Source organism: Mandrillus leucophaeus, unplaced genomic scaffold (assembly GCF_000951045.1).
Source record: "Mandrillus leucophaeus isolate KB7577 unplaced genomic scaffold, Mleu.le_1.0 Scaffold458, whole genome shotgun sequence".
NCBI classification, from domain to species: domain Eukaryota; kingdom Metazoa; phylum Chordata; class Mammalia; order Primates; family Cercopithecidae; genus Mandrillus; species Mandrillus leucophaeus.
The window spans coordinates 264,485-280,672 of NW_012104898.1; the positions used below are offsets into that span (position 1 = coordinate 264,485).

Below are 16,188 nucleotides of genomic sequence, written 5' to 3' on the forward strand. Positions count from 1 at the left end.
AATATATGTTTTTAATGAATGGATGATTTAAACAATAGTTTTATGCAGTAAACAACATCCATGGTGGGGTTCTAAACTGGAGGGGTCAATGAATGGATTCTAGGGGGCTCAGTAAACCTTCTGAAGTACTATGCAATACCTCGGTCTGCAAGACTTGGCATTTTGTGCCTTCTCTTCCTTAGTGTAATCTCCTAGAAATTCCCGCTTGCCTTTAGAATCCTGCTCAGGCCTCACTCTCCCTGTAGAGTTTCCCTGAGAGCTCTGACAGGCTATCACTCCATCTTCTCTATTACTCCTGTATCCTTAAATACGTCTCTTATATACTCAGTAAGATGTACTTGAATTGCTGACATATTGTCTCCTCTGCTAAAGAAAGAACTAGGTTACTGATGAGATATTGACCTATTATTTATCTTGTATCCCAAATACCAAGCCCACTGACCACCACACAGTAGCAGTCTATGCACATTTGTAGAACTGAACTAAATATGTTAAAAAGAAATTTAAAAACACTGAGAATGTGAAGCAAACTGTTTTAGAGACTTTGGTCAACTGAGGTACATCTCATCCTCTATGTCTTGAATCTTAATAACTTGAGGTCACAGAATAATAATTATGCTAGTAGCTCACTTTGGTTAAGCACTTTCGATTCTCCAGGCACTGCTGAAGCACTTTTTACATATTATCTCATTTTTTCTTCCTAGCAAACACATCCATGAAGTAGTTCCTACTGTTATCCCAATTTTACAGGCAAGAAGCCTGAGGTACAAAGATGTTAAGTTACTTGCCCAAGGTCACCCAGACAGAAAGTAATGAAGTGAGCAATCAAGGACAGAATATAAATCGGCTGCATGGTTCTAGAACACACGCCCATGACCACAAAGCCATTCTGTTTATGGATGTGCAGGAAGCCAGATGAGACTCAATTTGGGATTTTACAATGTCCCTTTTTGACCACTAACTGCAAATACTGAATATATACTTCATTCCATTATGATGAAACCAACAATCATTTTTTTTTTTTTTTTTTTTGTTAATACATCCTGATGTCACAAACACAGAGAAGTTAATGGGATTGGAAATTTTCACTAGTCCACAAACATTCCAATTCAAATTAAAATAAAGTAAAATGCCAAATATCCTAAACATAATGTTTGTCGTAGCCTCCCAGTTTATACCGAGGTGTGTTCAACTTAATAATCATTCTCAATTCACACATTGCAGGAGCACTGCATCTGACACTGTTTGGTGGATGCTGAGGTAACAGAGCCCATTACCTAGTGTCTATTGTCAGCCTGTATAGCATGGACCTTTGGCATATATTAATGCCATTTAGATTCTATGGGGAAGAAGTGTCCCCTTTTTTAAGGTGAACTGATAATGATAGCTAGCCCAGATGGGGACACATACACAAGGACTAAAGAAAGCACTCTTCTGCAATCTTATGCACTATAATGTGACTTATGGAGATGATAAAAACCAAGTAGAACAGAAACGAAAACAAGTTTTCAATCTATATGAAATAAATTCTTACTGTGAAAATAAATGTCTTCGTGTGGAGTTAATTGCACTGTCAACTCTCTGTACAGCATCAAGAATGGAAGACTCAACAAAGTCATCGCCAGCTTGTCTACCCTGTAGAGCTTTAAAAATCAATTCCATGATTATAAATATCAAACAGACTTTGAAGTTAGGCATGATATGATATAAATGGCATTACATTTTTAAGAGAAAACCTCTAAGACACTGAAAATGTTATACAATATCTACATGATAATGCCCATTGCAGAGAGTAGGTAATTATCTTGAAGCAAAGCTTCATCTAACAATAACAATGTTATTTAGAGAATTAAATTATTCCAAAATCTAGTAAAGCTATGTGAAATATTTCCTTTTGAACAACGCTGATTCACACGGGATCCAAGTTTGTCAGCAATTTGTCACCTTGGAGAAGGCATGAAATACCTATCTCTTCAGCCACCTTGCTTTAATGTTAAACATTAAAGCAAAGTGAATATTGTTCCATCCCACAGAGGCTTCTTAAGGCAAGAATTGAACTCTCAGTAAGATTTATGGGAAAATTAATTTATGCTTTTTTATAGCTCTCCAACATGTGAAAACACTGCAAAGTTGAATCCTGTAGACAAAGGAAGCTATTTACTTACAGCTGATCATTTCCAATCTATTGAATCTTCTTCAAATGCTGGTTTAAGAAGTTTAACCATAAAAGAACAAATACTAAATAAAAATAATTATGAATCAATATTTACAGTTCATATCAGAGATATAATCAGCACAGTATCTAATTCATTTTGAGATATTAAAAGTAGAGTAACATTTTATATGACACAGACAATGAAAACAATAACTTTTTAGCACTGCTAAATACTGAAAGCAAAAGTCGATATAGCTTTAAATATTGAGTTTGAAATTATTGTCATTTAGGGGAAGTAAAAGTGATTACAAACTTAAATAGTAATAGGAAGGTATTGTATGTATTATCAAAAAGAACTCACAATGAAGTAACCAATGTAAGCCTAAGTCAAGGTGTTACCACAATATAGTATGGTGCTATTTTAAATATATGTATCTATATATGTGTTTATATACATATTTAAGCATATATATTTCACAATAGATGTGCCCATATAGCATTCTACATCTAGATATTACAGGAAAAATCCTGTATATTATGACCATCTATATACCCTAGATTTTATTGTCTTAAAAAGACCACTAACATAAAACAATGTAAAGAAAAAAAATACCAGTGGTAGGGAAATATTATAAGGAAAAAATTAAATTCAGGACTATACTGAAAATCCTTCTTGGCAAACTAGATTATGTGCAGCAGTTGTGAGTAAGTAGGTGGCTCCATTGTCAAGTCATTGCAGCCTTTATCATGACCACAAGATTGAGGCTCAAAATGGCCAATGTTGCTTTTCCTAGTCCAAAAAGTACATGGGATTGACCACATATTAGCTAAAGATAATTGAAAGAAAAAAAACACAAAAATTGATTAATTCAATTGGATGAAATTAACAATTTCCTTTCAAGTAAGAATATGAACAAAATAACTAATAAATGACACAAATAGCTGACAACATTTGCAATCTCAAACTCTGATCCAGAAATGATATTCTGTTTCATACAAAGAAACTTTATAATACACTAAGAAAAAAATATATAGGCAAGTTATAAAAGAGGAAAGCTCAAAAGTTAATAAGGATATAACAAGCTCAAAATCACTTGTAACCTCAAAAATGAAATTTAAAGTGTCAATGAACTACCATTTTATGCTTATCCTGGCAAAAAATAAAAAGTTGGTTAAAGCCAAATTTTCTCAGAAGTGAGAGGTCCTATAAATCCTTTGGCAGCCTGATAGGACTATGGAATTGACACCTATTTTGGGGATTGTATTTAGAGCCTTTTTTGGCTGGAAAGAGATTGTGGTTGTTGCTTAGTAAAATTACATATGCACACATCCTCTCATCCAGCAATTTCAATCCCATGCATATATGTAGAAAAATTATAATTGAAATCCACAAGAGTATGTATGAGAATGTTTATTGTAGCTTTGTGCAGTAGAAATTGTAGAAAATTGGTTGTACAGCAGTGGAAGTGTGGGTGTATTAGTCTGTTCTCACATTGCTATACAGAACTACCTGAGACTGGATAATTTATAAAGAAAAGAGGTTTAATTGGCTTACAGTTCCTCAGGCTGTACAGGAAGGATCACTGGGGAGGCCTTAGGAAATTTACAATAGTGGTAGAAGGTGAAGAGGAAGGAAGCACGTGTTACATGACTGGAGCAGTAGAGAGAGCAAAGGGAAAGAGGCTACACAATTTTAAACAACCAGATCTCATGAGAATTCACTCACTATCACAAGAACAGCAAGAGGGAAATTCACCCCAATCACCTCCCACCAGGCTCCTCCTCCAACATTGGGGATTAAAATTTGACATGAGATATGGGCGGGGACACAAATCCAAACCAAACCAGTGTGCAAGGAAAATGTGGTGGATGTCCAACGTGCATGCAACAGTTAGAATTGCAAGTGCATGCAACAGTTAGAAAATGTGGTGAATGTTCAACCTGCATGCAACAGTTAGAATTGCCAGTGCATACGTGGACAGACACTTAAAAGATGCTTAAGGTAAAAATTAGAAAACTAGAAAGAGATTACCATAAAATGATTGAATTAAAATATATAATACTTAGATGTAGTATAGTTGTTACATATATAGCAAGGATGACGGAAACAGAGTATGGACACAAAAGGGAATTAATTAATTAGTTAACTAATTGAGTAATTAATATAATTACTATGATTACGAGAAAATAATACTAAAAATATAGCTACATTAGTCTGCTTACGTGTTCAAAAAAAGTCAGTAGGAATGAGCCTACTTAATTTACATTTACCTTAGAAATAAAGAAACTAAAATCAATCAAATCAATCTGCACTGGCATGTATGACTTGATTATTTAATCAACATATTAGATTTTCTTTGTCCCTTTTACTCCTTCACTTTTGGACCTCAAATATAGAAAGCATCATTAACTACATGCTTCTGTTTGTGTCAGGTATTGTCACTGGGCCACTGCATCTGGGACAAAATATGTTATCAAAGGTCTACTTGGATTGGGAAGTAAGAAGGTTGTGTGCTAGGACTGAGTTACCCTACAGGATGTAGTGCTATTGAGATGCCAAAATTTAAAAGGCTATTCACTATGGTGGTCAGAAGTTCATATAAAGTATAAATTTCAGGAAATCATCATTTAATATGTGAATGTGAATTGGATTGATATTTTTGCTTTTATTCTATTTATAAAATTGTTTTGCTGCTATAGTTGTATAAGATTTACAAGCATGGGGATTTTACAGCCCTTGTCTTCATCTTTCAGCGCATCCATTAAATGGAAAGAGCAAGCCTTGCTCAGCACAGAGCTCAGGGCTGATGTGATTATCAGATAGCAAAGACACGCAAAGTTCTTTCAAAACTGCATGTCACAATGCACATATAAGGTGACTTTCATGATTAATGTGTTTTAAAACCCACAGGCAATCTGTATCCTCACACGATTATCAATTGATACTATGTTATACTGTCATTTCCTTCAATACGAGTTGCTATTTATCTATAAGAATCAGAAGTCAACCAGCGTGTAAAAGTGAAAAGGAGAAGAAAATTTGGAAAATGGAATAGTATGCAAATACTCTTTGAAATATTTAAACTACACAAATAGAAAACACATAAAGTTGTTCAGATTCTTAAAAGCACATTAAATACATGATATATTCAAACAAAAACATTCTTGATAACAAAGCTTTCTCGTTTTTATGTTAGTTATGATTTTTTTAAGTTTATGTAGTTTAAGAATAAACTAAAACTAACTCGTTTATTATTCATTTGATTTCAGTGTTGTTTGGTACAAATTGCAAAAATAGTTTTATAAATTTCTTTAGAACAGCACTGTGTTATGTAAGCAAATCCAATGTGTTGGGGGCACATTAGAATTAATCAATACTGTTGTAGTTATTTGTCTCAAAAATCATCTCAGTTAATGGCCTAAGGAATAGAATAATCAGAAAATTCTGAGCATATTCTCCATCTTTTCGTGCAAAATTTTACAGGAGTAGAGGGACAATTAGATCATTTTTCTTTGTTAAGTCTCAGGGTTAATAAAAATGAGAAAAAGGCCTCAGTAGATTTACAAAATGAACATGTTTAAAGTTATTGATGCACATCTACTTGCAATCCTGTCCCTGTATCTATGAGGCTATCACCATTATTGATGGTAAAATCAAATGGTAATATTGAGTCCTTTCAGAAAAGGGGGAGCTTAGGCCACGTGGCCACTCACTGCTCTGCATGAAAGGCCTGGTTCTGGGTCACTTGGGGACTGAACCTAGAGATGGGATGGGAAAACTAAACAGCTGTGCTCCTCTGTCACCATTGCTAAAATATGCCTAGACCTCAATAAAGGCTGAGATTTTTTCACAATTACCAATGGGGTTTTGAGTATCTTTTTATCCTCCCCTTTTTCCCCCTGGGGAAGAAAATTAGCAGATGATGTAACTATCATAACTAAATAGGTCTTATCACTCCCAGTCTTTCCCTAAAAAGAATGATGCTAACACTGACATATGTGAGGGCTGTCCTAGGACACCAGAGACATGACCACAGCATACACACTGATGGTAATGACTGCCTTTATGAAATCATTTTCTTTCAACAGCAGAGAATCTGTTTTACTCACCACTTTGCATCATTAAACATGGAAACGATTTCATTGCCCTGGAGAGCTCCACTGTTTTTCACAGACTGGAAAAGGAAAGGCACCATCTACTTTGTTTAAGGTTATGGTGCTCAGATTACAACGTTTTATTTGTTTTCTTTATAATGTTTAAACTATTCAAACACTACAACACCAAAAATCTGGAAATGCTACTTACACATTAAATGTATATGTTAAAATTTTGAGAGCATTTATCTCAGGATAGAAGTATGTGGTCACTATGTATTTTAGTACAAAATGGATGAGAAATGTGTTACTTTTAACATAGTTAAACTTAATATAAACATAAGTGTATGTACACTAGGCAGATGCTGTTGTTTACAGAAATATTTCCCCATTATTGTATTATTAAAGTTTGACAAAATTAAAACAGAAAATAAAATAAAAAGCTTAGCAAGAGAGCAAAAATAGTTTTTAAACTAATTTACACCCTATTCAGAGTAAATTGTAAAATGTAGTAAAACAGCAATTTAAAACTCTTCAATCACCAATTTCACATCATTAATGTTTGAATAAATACAACTAGTGAAAATATTTCAATACCTTATTGTCCACTCATAACTCTGCAACAACTTCAGTGGCTTAGAAATTGATGTTTGTCTACACCATGACAAATATTGTGATTAAAATGTCCAATAATTCAAATAGTGAATCGTTTATACAGAGTTTTGAAAAATAACTAGAACTCACAAGAATTTAACAGGTTAATTAATGTATAGCATTTGGAACACATGGTAAATGCTCAATAAATGTTAACTCTTATTTTTACTAGTGATATTCCTATGAGTTTAGTATAAGTTATTTCCTTAACTTCAAAGAAAAGGTCCCACTAACCTAAAGTCAGCTAATGTAGCCTTAAATCTTCAATCAGTTTAGTTTGATAATAATTTATTGGGTTAAGGATGCAGTTGAAGTAGCGAATATTACAGGTGGGAGGATAATTTGGAAAGTTATTTCCAAACCTACATTCAAAATGATGAAAGACTGAGCCATAGAACAGGAGTCACATAAAGAAGAGAAGTGGAAAAGAAGCAATTTTGGGGGAGGAAAGACCAGTGAGGCACTGAGTTGGGGTAAGGGAGCCGGGGAGGAAGATAAATCATGAGGGCAGCTTCCTGCTTCTGCTATGAAGGCATGCCAGGAGGAGACAAGGTATTCGGGGAAAGACCAGGGGTTCAGATTCGAATATGTTCAAGATCAGTTTTTAACACGAGGAATTGCGAGGACAGTGGGCCCACCAAAATGAGGTGCCCAACAGACAATTAGACACTTAACTAGGAATTTCAGAGTATATTGCATTGCTAAGCATTGTTTTCATACAATTTAAACCAGTATATGCATGTTACATGCTCCAAGTTTTTCATTTAATAAATTATGGGTCATCTTTGCATTTTTCACCTTGTCCACATATTAGTTCAATGTCTCAATGGTAAGAATTTTATCACAGACATGCCATAAAGTGCTTCCTCATTACCATTGCACTATTTTTGTAACTATTGTTTGAATTCTATCATGGAAACAGAAATTCTACGCCAGAAAATACTCTTGAGAGAGTTCAGGTCCATCTTTTAAAAAAATAAGAAAATCAGTTCCAGTCATGGGTAAGGAAGTTATCCAAAGTGGCTGAGATCAATGAAGTCTGATGGCTTAACCCAGGGTTTTCTTCTCACTATCTCACACTTCTAATGTTTCATATAAATGTGTTATGTATTCAGTCAAACCAAATCATTTTCACTAGCAAGAAATGGGTCTATACTTCACAACACTTACGAGCACTTTGTAGTTAATATAATATAGTGACTGTTAACAATAAATTATTCTTAAATATTTTTAAAAACCAATAAATATATAAATATTTTATCTAAATAAAATGTGTAACATTTAGATACAAAATATTATCTAGAAAAAAGAGAGAAGTGGGCAAATAGAATTAATATTTACTGACATAAAATACATTAACAACATCCTAAACAAAAGGATAGCTTCCCAGTAAATACTGTATCAATCTTACAAGTTATTTATGTAAACTGTTTACAAATCTATTAACTCTAAAGGGAAAATGAGCTTTCTGAAAAAATTACAACTGTAGAAATCCTTTTGTTCTTTTGCTATCATAGATGCCCTGCTACAAACATCAGTCAGTAAAACATGAATTTGATATAATGCCTAGATGGTTGTGTACTTTTCATTATTCTGCATCACTTTCTATGGCTGTAATTCCCAATGTAAATTAGAAACTCAAAAGTCATGATCACTTACTTGTGTCATTTACTCCACAAATGGAGTTACAACATTCTACTATGACTAAGTGGGGGCATCAAGATTGGAAAATCCTCCTGCAATGTATGAATTTTTCCTTTTAGTTATAATGACTTGGTGAATGAAAGGGTCTCGCTCATAAAATATTAAATGTTACTTTATTTTGCCATATTTCCCCCTATTCTGCTAGTTTGAGTTTTATAAATACATATACACTCCTGTCTTGGATCTTAAATTTTCTCAAAACTTTTAAATTTGTATTCTTTCATCTTTCTTTTACTTTATTAAAAAATATTTCTAACATTATGAAATTTATTTGATATAAATTACTTTTCCCTCATATTGACATATAAATGCCCCAGAGCCAAAAAAGTTTTTCTTTGTTGAATAACATTTATTTTATTATGTTATTATCTCCTTATAGCCTGTTTCAACACCATAGAACAGAATATCTCTGAATGTTATCACTGTTCTGAAATCTGGTAAATAAAGTGATTAATGCATTTTACTGAATGTTTTACTTCTGTTTTGTTTTTGAGATGAAGTCTCACTCTGTCACCCAGGCTGGAGTGCAATGGTATGATCTTGACACTGCAAGATCCACCTTCCAGGTTTAGGTGATTCTCTTGCCTCAGTCTCCCAAGTAGCTGGGACTACAGGTGCGCACCACCATGTCTAGTAAATTGTTTGTATTTTTGGTAGAGACAGAGTTTCACTATTTTGGCCAGGCTGGTCTCAAACTCCTGACGTTGTGATACACCTGTCTCAGCTTCCCAAAGTGCTAGGATTACAGGCATGAGCCACTGCACCCAACCTGAATGTTTTACTTTTAATACGTATGTGTAATTACATTCAGTTAAATTTCTGTTAAAGACGATGAAATTCTTGTGTTGGAGATTCTGAAATGTTTTTTTCACTATGATTATAGTGCTTCTGTGTGTGTGGAAGAGCAAGACAGAGAGGCAATAGAGAGAGAGAGGATGTTTGTTTGCATGTGTGTTTAATGGCAAAGATTTTTAGCATTTCTAAAACATTGGGATATTAATTTAAATTCTGTAATAACTTTTTCCCAAACTATCTCAAGGGCATTTTTCCACAGGTCTCATAAATAGTTGAAGAGCAAAACGTGAACTCCATAAATTTATAAGAAGCACAACTACCATAGATTTTAAATCAGGAAAATCATGAACTCATAGAGAATAGCAGAGTGAGACTAGGATTTTGTAACATTAAGAAATTTTAGGTTGAGCATGGTGGCTCACGCCTGTAATCCCAGCACTTTGGGAGGCTAAGGTGGGCAGATCACCTGAGGTCAGGAGTTCAAGACAGGCCTGGCCAACATGGTGAAACCCCATCTCTACTAAAAATACAAAAATTAACATGGCATGGTAGGCGCCTGTAACCCCGGCAACTCGGGAGGCTGGGGCAGGAAAATTGCTTGAACCCGGGAGGCGGAAGTTGCAGTGAGCCGAGATTGTGCCACTGCACTCCAGCCAGAGTGAGACTCCGTCTCAAAAAAAATAAAAAGCAATTTTATAAGATAAACAACCACTGACACTATTAGGACAAATATTTGTTGATTACTAAACTACATTGTTACAATTTTAAGAATATTATTCTACAAGAAGACATTTTTACAATATGGTATAATGAATGTATGCTGACTGATGTGCTGCTAATGAAAATATACATTTTATTTAAAATACCTAGACCAGGGATTCTCAACCCCAATGCCTTGAGAATAAATCCATACTCCTCACTGAGGTTTGAAGATCCTATGGCAGGGGTCCCCACCCCCCAATACTGGTCATCGCCTGTTAGTAACACAGCAGGAGGCGAACAGCAGGTGAACGAGCATAACTGCCTGAGCTCCACCTCCTGTCAGATCAGCAGGGGCACTAGATTCTAACAGAAGCACAAACCCTATTGTGAACTGCACATGTGAAAAATCTAGGTTGTGCACTCTTTATGAGAATCTAATGCCTGATGATCTGTCACTGTCTCCCATCACCCCCAGATGGGACCATCTAGTTACAGAAAAACAAGCCCAGGGTTACCACTGATTCTACATTATGGTGAGTTGTAGAATTATTTCATTATGTATTACAATGTAATAATAATAGATATAAAGTGCACAATAAATGTAATGCACTTGAATCATCCCAAAGCCATCTCCCTACCCCTGGTCTGTGGAAAAATTGTCTCTGACGTAACCAGTTCCTGGTGCCAAAAAGATTGAGGACCACTGACCTCAGAAGTTTGATATCTCAGAATATGTAAGTGGAAGAATATGAAAGTATTCATATGATAGGAAAATGGCAAATCTTTATAAATGCGAGTTGATAAGCTAAATCTATTTTTTTTTTTTTTGAGGCGGAGTCTCGCTCTGTCGCCCAGGCTGGAGGGTAAGCTAAATCTATTTTAAGTCAGGCCTGTGTTATGAAATATTATTGTACATAATGAAAGAGTTACCCAATCTCTTTTATAAACCCATAAGGCCTGGAAAAACTAAAAGGTAAAAAAGAATGTGCAAAACTATATTTATGAAATTTGTTCATTTTTAAGGAAACCGAAAGATGAGCAAAGCCCAAAATAGCATTCCAGATGCTCATAGCTAAACTCATTTATTTCAACTGTTGATTAACAATACAGCAAAAACTCCTGAACCCATTTGCAAAAAAAGCAACACTGATGTCAACTCCCATATGCAGACATACTGTGCTTTCCTTCAATGCTTCCCCATGTAGAGAACACACCAGGCAATCTTCACAGCCTGTCTCCACTTGTAAATAACCTCAGCTGAGTTTCAGTACAGTCTACTGCAAGCCTGTCTACAAATGGACTCTCCTATCTCCCTTGTGAACTAAATAATGAAAAAAAGAAAAAAAAGATTTTTTATAAGACTACGGTAAACAGTATTTTAAACAATCATTATATATAATCAACCCGCAGAGGGTTCTAGCTATATAACTAGATTGATGATAGAATGTAAAAAGCTATGTCAATTATGTTGGCCAATTATAAATGCCTGCAAACATTGAGATATTTGTTCTGGTGGTTGTAAAGCTTACTTGGGAGTTTGATGGATTGATTTCTAATTTTAAACTGGGATTAAACATACTAGACTAGAATACGTAGTACATGTTGAATTTCATATTATGCTTCAACCTCCAGCTCCACATTTTGGCTATAAATATATCTTGCATTCTATAATTTTTGGATTGTAAGAAAACATGATACACATTTGCAAATCTTTGCTATTTATGTTCTTTTTTAAATTGTTATTTTTCACTTTATATCCCTTAAGACTGTTTACATTTAAAAGTTTTTATTTTAAAAAGAATAAAACAGCTTTAACTATAAACACACTTGACCAGAAAGAAAGCATAAGAGAGCATGATTAGTGAGGTCAGTCAGATAGGATTAGGAGTAGAAGCTCTTCGGAGACAGTTATTTGGATGTTGTAAATGGAGCTACTTACAAACACCTACCAGTGACTGTAAGAAACATGTTGGTCACAACAAGGCCAAATGAATTCCGAGCCACACATTCGTATCTTCCCTGGTCAGGGAACCCTGCGTCGTAGATAGTCAGCGTGCCTTCACCATCCACGTGGAATTTACCACTCTCAGTTATCTGCACACCTTCCTAGGGAACAAAAAAGAGTTGTCACTGGATGGGTGTGGTTCCTTAAAAAATCATTTATTTACTTTTTTCAATGTGGGTTCATTTGTTCAACAGACATGTACTGCATGTCTGCTGTGTGTCAAGTACTGGAGGAGATACATGAATCTAATGGAGAGAAGGAAGAGAGGAAAAGAGGTTTCTAGGAAGTGTGGTTTTTCTCTCTCTAATTATTAAATATGATAACCAAAAGTTCAATCATGTAATTATTTAATAGAATAATTATTTTAAAATTATCACTCCAATGAATGGAGAGACATAATTGATTCATATATTCCTTACTGCTAAAGATAATTCTGACAACTACATTTGGTCGGGCACAGTGGCTCATGCCTATAATCCCAGCATTTTGGAAGACTGAGACAGGAGGATCACTTGAGCTCAGGAGTTCAAGACCAACCTGAGTGACATAGCAAGACCCCATCCCTACAAAAAAAATAGAACAAAAGTCAGCCAGGCATGGTAGCATGTGCCTGTAGTTCTAGCTACTCAGGAGACTGAAGTCAGAGGGTTGCTTGAGTCCAGAAGTGTGAATCTGTAGTGAACTATGATCATGCCATTGTACTGTAGCCTCGACAACCTCACAAGATCCCATATGTAAAATAAAAAATATTACAAATTGACAAGGAGAAGTATGTTCACAAATCCATCATCCAAAAACATCAGAATATTTTTATTAACGTATTTCTAATTTCCCGTCTATTTCTTCCTTGCATGTACTCATATGTTTTGTATAGCTACACTGATATGTGTATTTTATATATATATACACAATTAAAATATACTGTAAGAAGATAAAAATAACTAAATTTTATATGAACTATTATTAAAGTGCATTTACTTTTAATTAATATAGATTTACATACTTTTCATTATTATGGACTTAATTTTAAAAAGTAAAAGAAATTGGCCTTAAGAAATTGCAGTTAAAATGGTGTGCCTCTGCCCTGCCTCTAGCCCCAAAAGACTCACAAGAAACAGAAGATGGGAGATATTTTTTCAAAAGAACTCACACTCCAGCTATAGCCAACAGGCCACAGTGTAACCATGAACGTTTCAAGTGAAAATAATGTTTCACAGGTCTTCGGATTCTCACAGCTGACTTTACCCAATTCTGAAAAACAAGTCCAGGCGATTGGTAGCTGGTAACTCAGAGTAGGGAGTGACAGGAAGTTGCAGGAACCTACCAGATGAGAGGGCAGATGAGAGAGACCAGACACAAGGCATGGATGAGGCAACCAGGTGCACAGGTCACAGGGCCTAGTGGGTCCTTCCTTCAGAACCACACCTTCCCTGTCTCAGGCTGGGTCACTGCTAAATTTTCTTTCAAAGTTGCTCCCTTCTCCTCACCTATTGCCAGAGCTCCAGACTAAATTTATAGCTCTGAAATATCTGCTTGGAGTCTCAGCAATCAGATAGCTTTCCAGAACATTCCTTATCTGCTTATGGTAAGGCTTTCCTATTTCTGGTAGCAAAGGTATGCTAACTCATCCCTTTTCCAAACTCGTGAGCTGAAGAGGACTGTTATGAAGGGTAAATGTGATCGTGTGTGTAAAATGTCTGGCATAGAGTCGGAACTCAATCAGTTTGTGATTAAAAGCTACCTTTTACAAAGTAGACGCTGAGATATTCTGCTGATGTGATTATATAATGATGCATGTCATAGAGTGTAGAATAAGGCTTTAGAAACTGCCCAAAATGTATATTTTTCACACTTTCTATTTTTAGCATAAAAATATTTTAATGTATAATATCAAATTAAAAGGGGTTTTAAAAAATATTCAGACTAATGAGAGGATGTGAACCGAAAGACTCATGATTGAGACCCCTAAACTTACTCTTCATAGAGACTGACATGTGAGACTTGCTACAGCACAAAAGAAGTCTTTGTTAATATATGGCAGCAATAAAAATAAGCCAAGTGGGTTTTGGAAAACAGCTTTGTAACCTTTCACAGATTTTATATTTTGTCAAAATGTTTCAAAAACTGACATTCAGGCGTGCAAATTTGTTGATTTTTAAGAACACTGAAATCTGAGACCGATCATTTTGTTTTGATGAAAAACTTAAAACAGAAGAAGCAGTTACGTTGGAAGAACATGGTTTCCAAAAGATGTAAGATACATAAGTAAGGAGCTATTGTTTCTTTAAAGCCATTCAGGGTTTGAAACTTCAGAACTACTTTTTCTTGTTTCTTTAACATTAGGTTTTCCATTCCTTTCCTGTTTCAGCCAATGACCTACTTTTAATCCACTTCTGAGTTATTAATTTAAAATGGTTTCTTATTAGCCACTAAACTCTTAATTTATATGTGTCAAAACCAATTTTCCTTAGAGGAATTCAGTTATGCTTATGAAGTTTTCATCACCAGGCAAATGAGAAAGGATAAACCTTATCAAAACACTGACCCAAAATCAGATACAGTTACTTTAAAAAAAAGAAAGAAAGAAAAATAAGAAACAGGAAATAAACCTGCTGCAATGTAAAAAGTATTATTTGCTAGCAAAAGTTGCAACAGTAAAAAATCAATATGAGAATGATTACCTCCATTTCAGTGGGTCGATACATCTGTCAGTGTTTTTAATATTACTGTACTTTAGTTGAGATCTTACCTTATTCCAAGTAATTATGGGCTGTGGTTCTCCTTGAGCATGACATGAAATGTTTATATTCTTTCCAACCTCGACACTTGTATCCTGAGGACGTTGAGTAAACACTGCAAGAGCTGTAGAAACAAACCAAAATAACATCATGTCAAATAATATCATTTTTGTCAATATATGCCAGCTGAGTCAAAGGTATGAATCTGAATGTCACATTGGTTAAGCACACTAGTTTTTTAAAAATCAATTACTTGGACATCTAGGGGAATAACAAGCATCACACCCATGTTGGCACCAAGTAGAGCAGAGGTGAGAGCAGGAATTAGGCAAAAGGAATGCACTGAAACTTTCACTACATTTGCATTTTTAACACGTATCTCTTCAGCTGAGCTGTGAGTACAGCATTTTCATTATTCTGTCTCAGTACTTTTTGTTAAGTGTGAAATAAAACTATATGGTAACATCAAAATTTATTTGTGGCTAAGATAAAAAGATCCAGCTCTTCAGTGAGCATCTCATTTCCTCAAAAAACACAAACTACCATAACACACCTAATATGAAATAGATAATTGAGATAGCTCTATAACTATCGAAAAATGAATTCCTAATCCTTAAAACTCCCCAAATAAGAAATCCCCAGGAAGGAATTAAAATTATTTTACCAGGGAATTTGACCCAGTGTTTAAAAAATGTAACAGCAATTTTATAGACTCTCCTCTATAAAATAACAGAGGAGGGAATATTCCCCAACTCCTTTTGGGAGGCTCATCCCAATATCAAAACCAGATGACGACTATAACAAAGAAAAAAAAACTACAGTCAAATACTTCTCATGAACATATACACAAAAATCATTAACAAAATATCGGCAAATAGAATTTATCAATATGAAAAGGTTTAGACATCATGAGTAAGTAAGGTTTATTCCCAGGATGCAATACTGGTTCAATATTTGAAAATAAATCAATATAATCCATCGTATTAATAGCTAAAGAAGAAAAATCACATAATAGTATCAATAAATAAAAAGTGCTTGCATATATTCAACACTCATTATAAGTTAAAGACCTCTCAGAAAGAAAATAAAAATAGAGGGGAACTTCAACAACTTGGAAAAGAACATGTACAAAAGCCCTAGAGTAAGGAAACACAGTGAATACTTTTCACATAGAAAATAAAGCAGGGATATCTGCTCTCTCCAGTCTCATTCAACACAGTACTGCAATTTCTAGCCTGTGCACCATGGCAAGAAAAGGACATAAAAAGCAAACAGAATGGAAAAGAAGAGATAAAACTGTCCCTATTTGCAGATGAAATTATTGTCTATGTAGAAAATCC

The 16,188-nt window shown here is 34.7% G+C and overlaps 1 protein-coding gene across 1 annotated transcript in view; it reads right to left on the bottom strand.

The window, feature by feature from the left end:
- PXDNL (peroxidasin-like) overlaps nucleotides 1-16,188 on the bottom strand; it is a 560,917-nt gene that overhangs the window by 114,879 nt on the left and 429,850 nt on the right. Inside the window, exons 14-15 of the mRNA XM_011994460.1 lie at nucleotides 12,055-12,211; nucleotides 1,535-1,643 (exon numbers count right to left, since the gene is read on the bottom strand). Coding sequence (XP_011849850.1) covers nucleotides 1,535-1,643; nucleotides 12,055-12,211 — 266 coding nt within the window. The remainder of the gene's footprint in view (nucleotides 1-1,534; nucleotides 1,644-12,054; nucleotides 12,212-16,188) is intronic.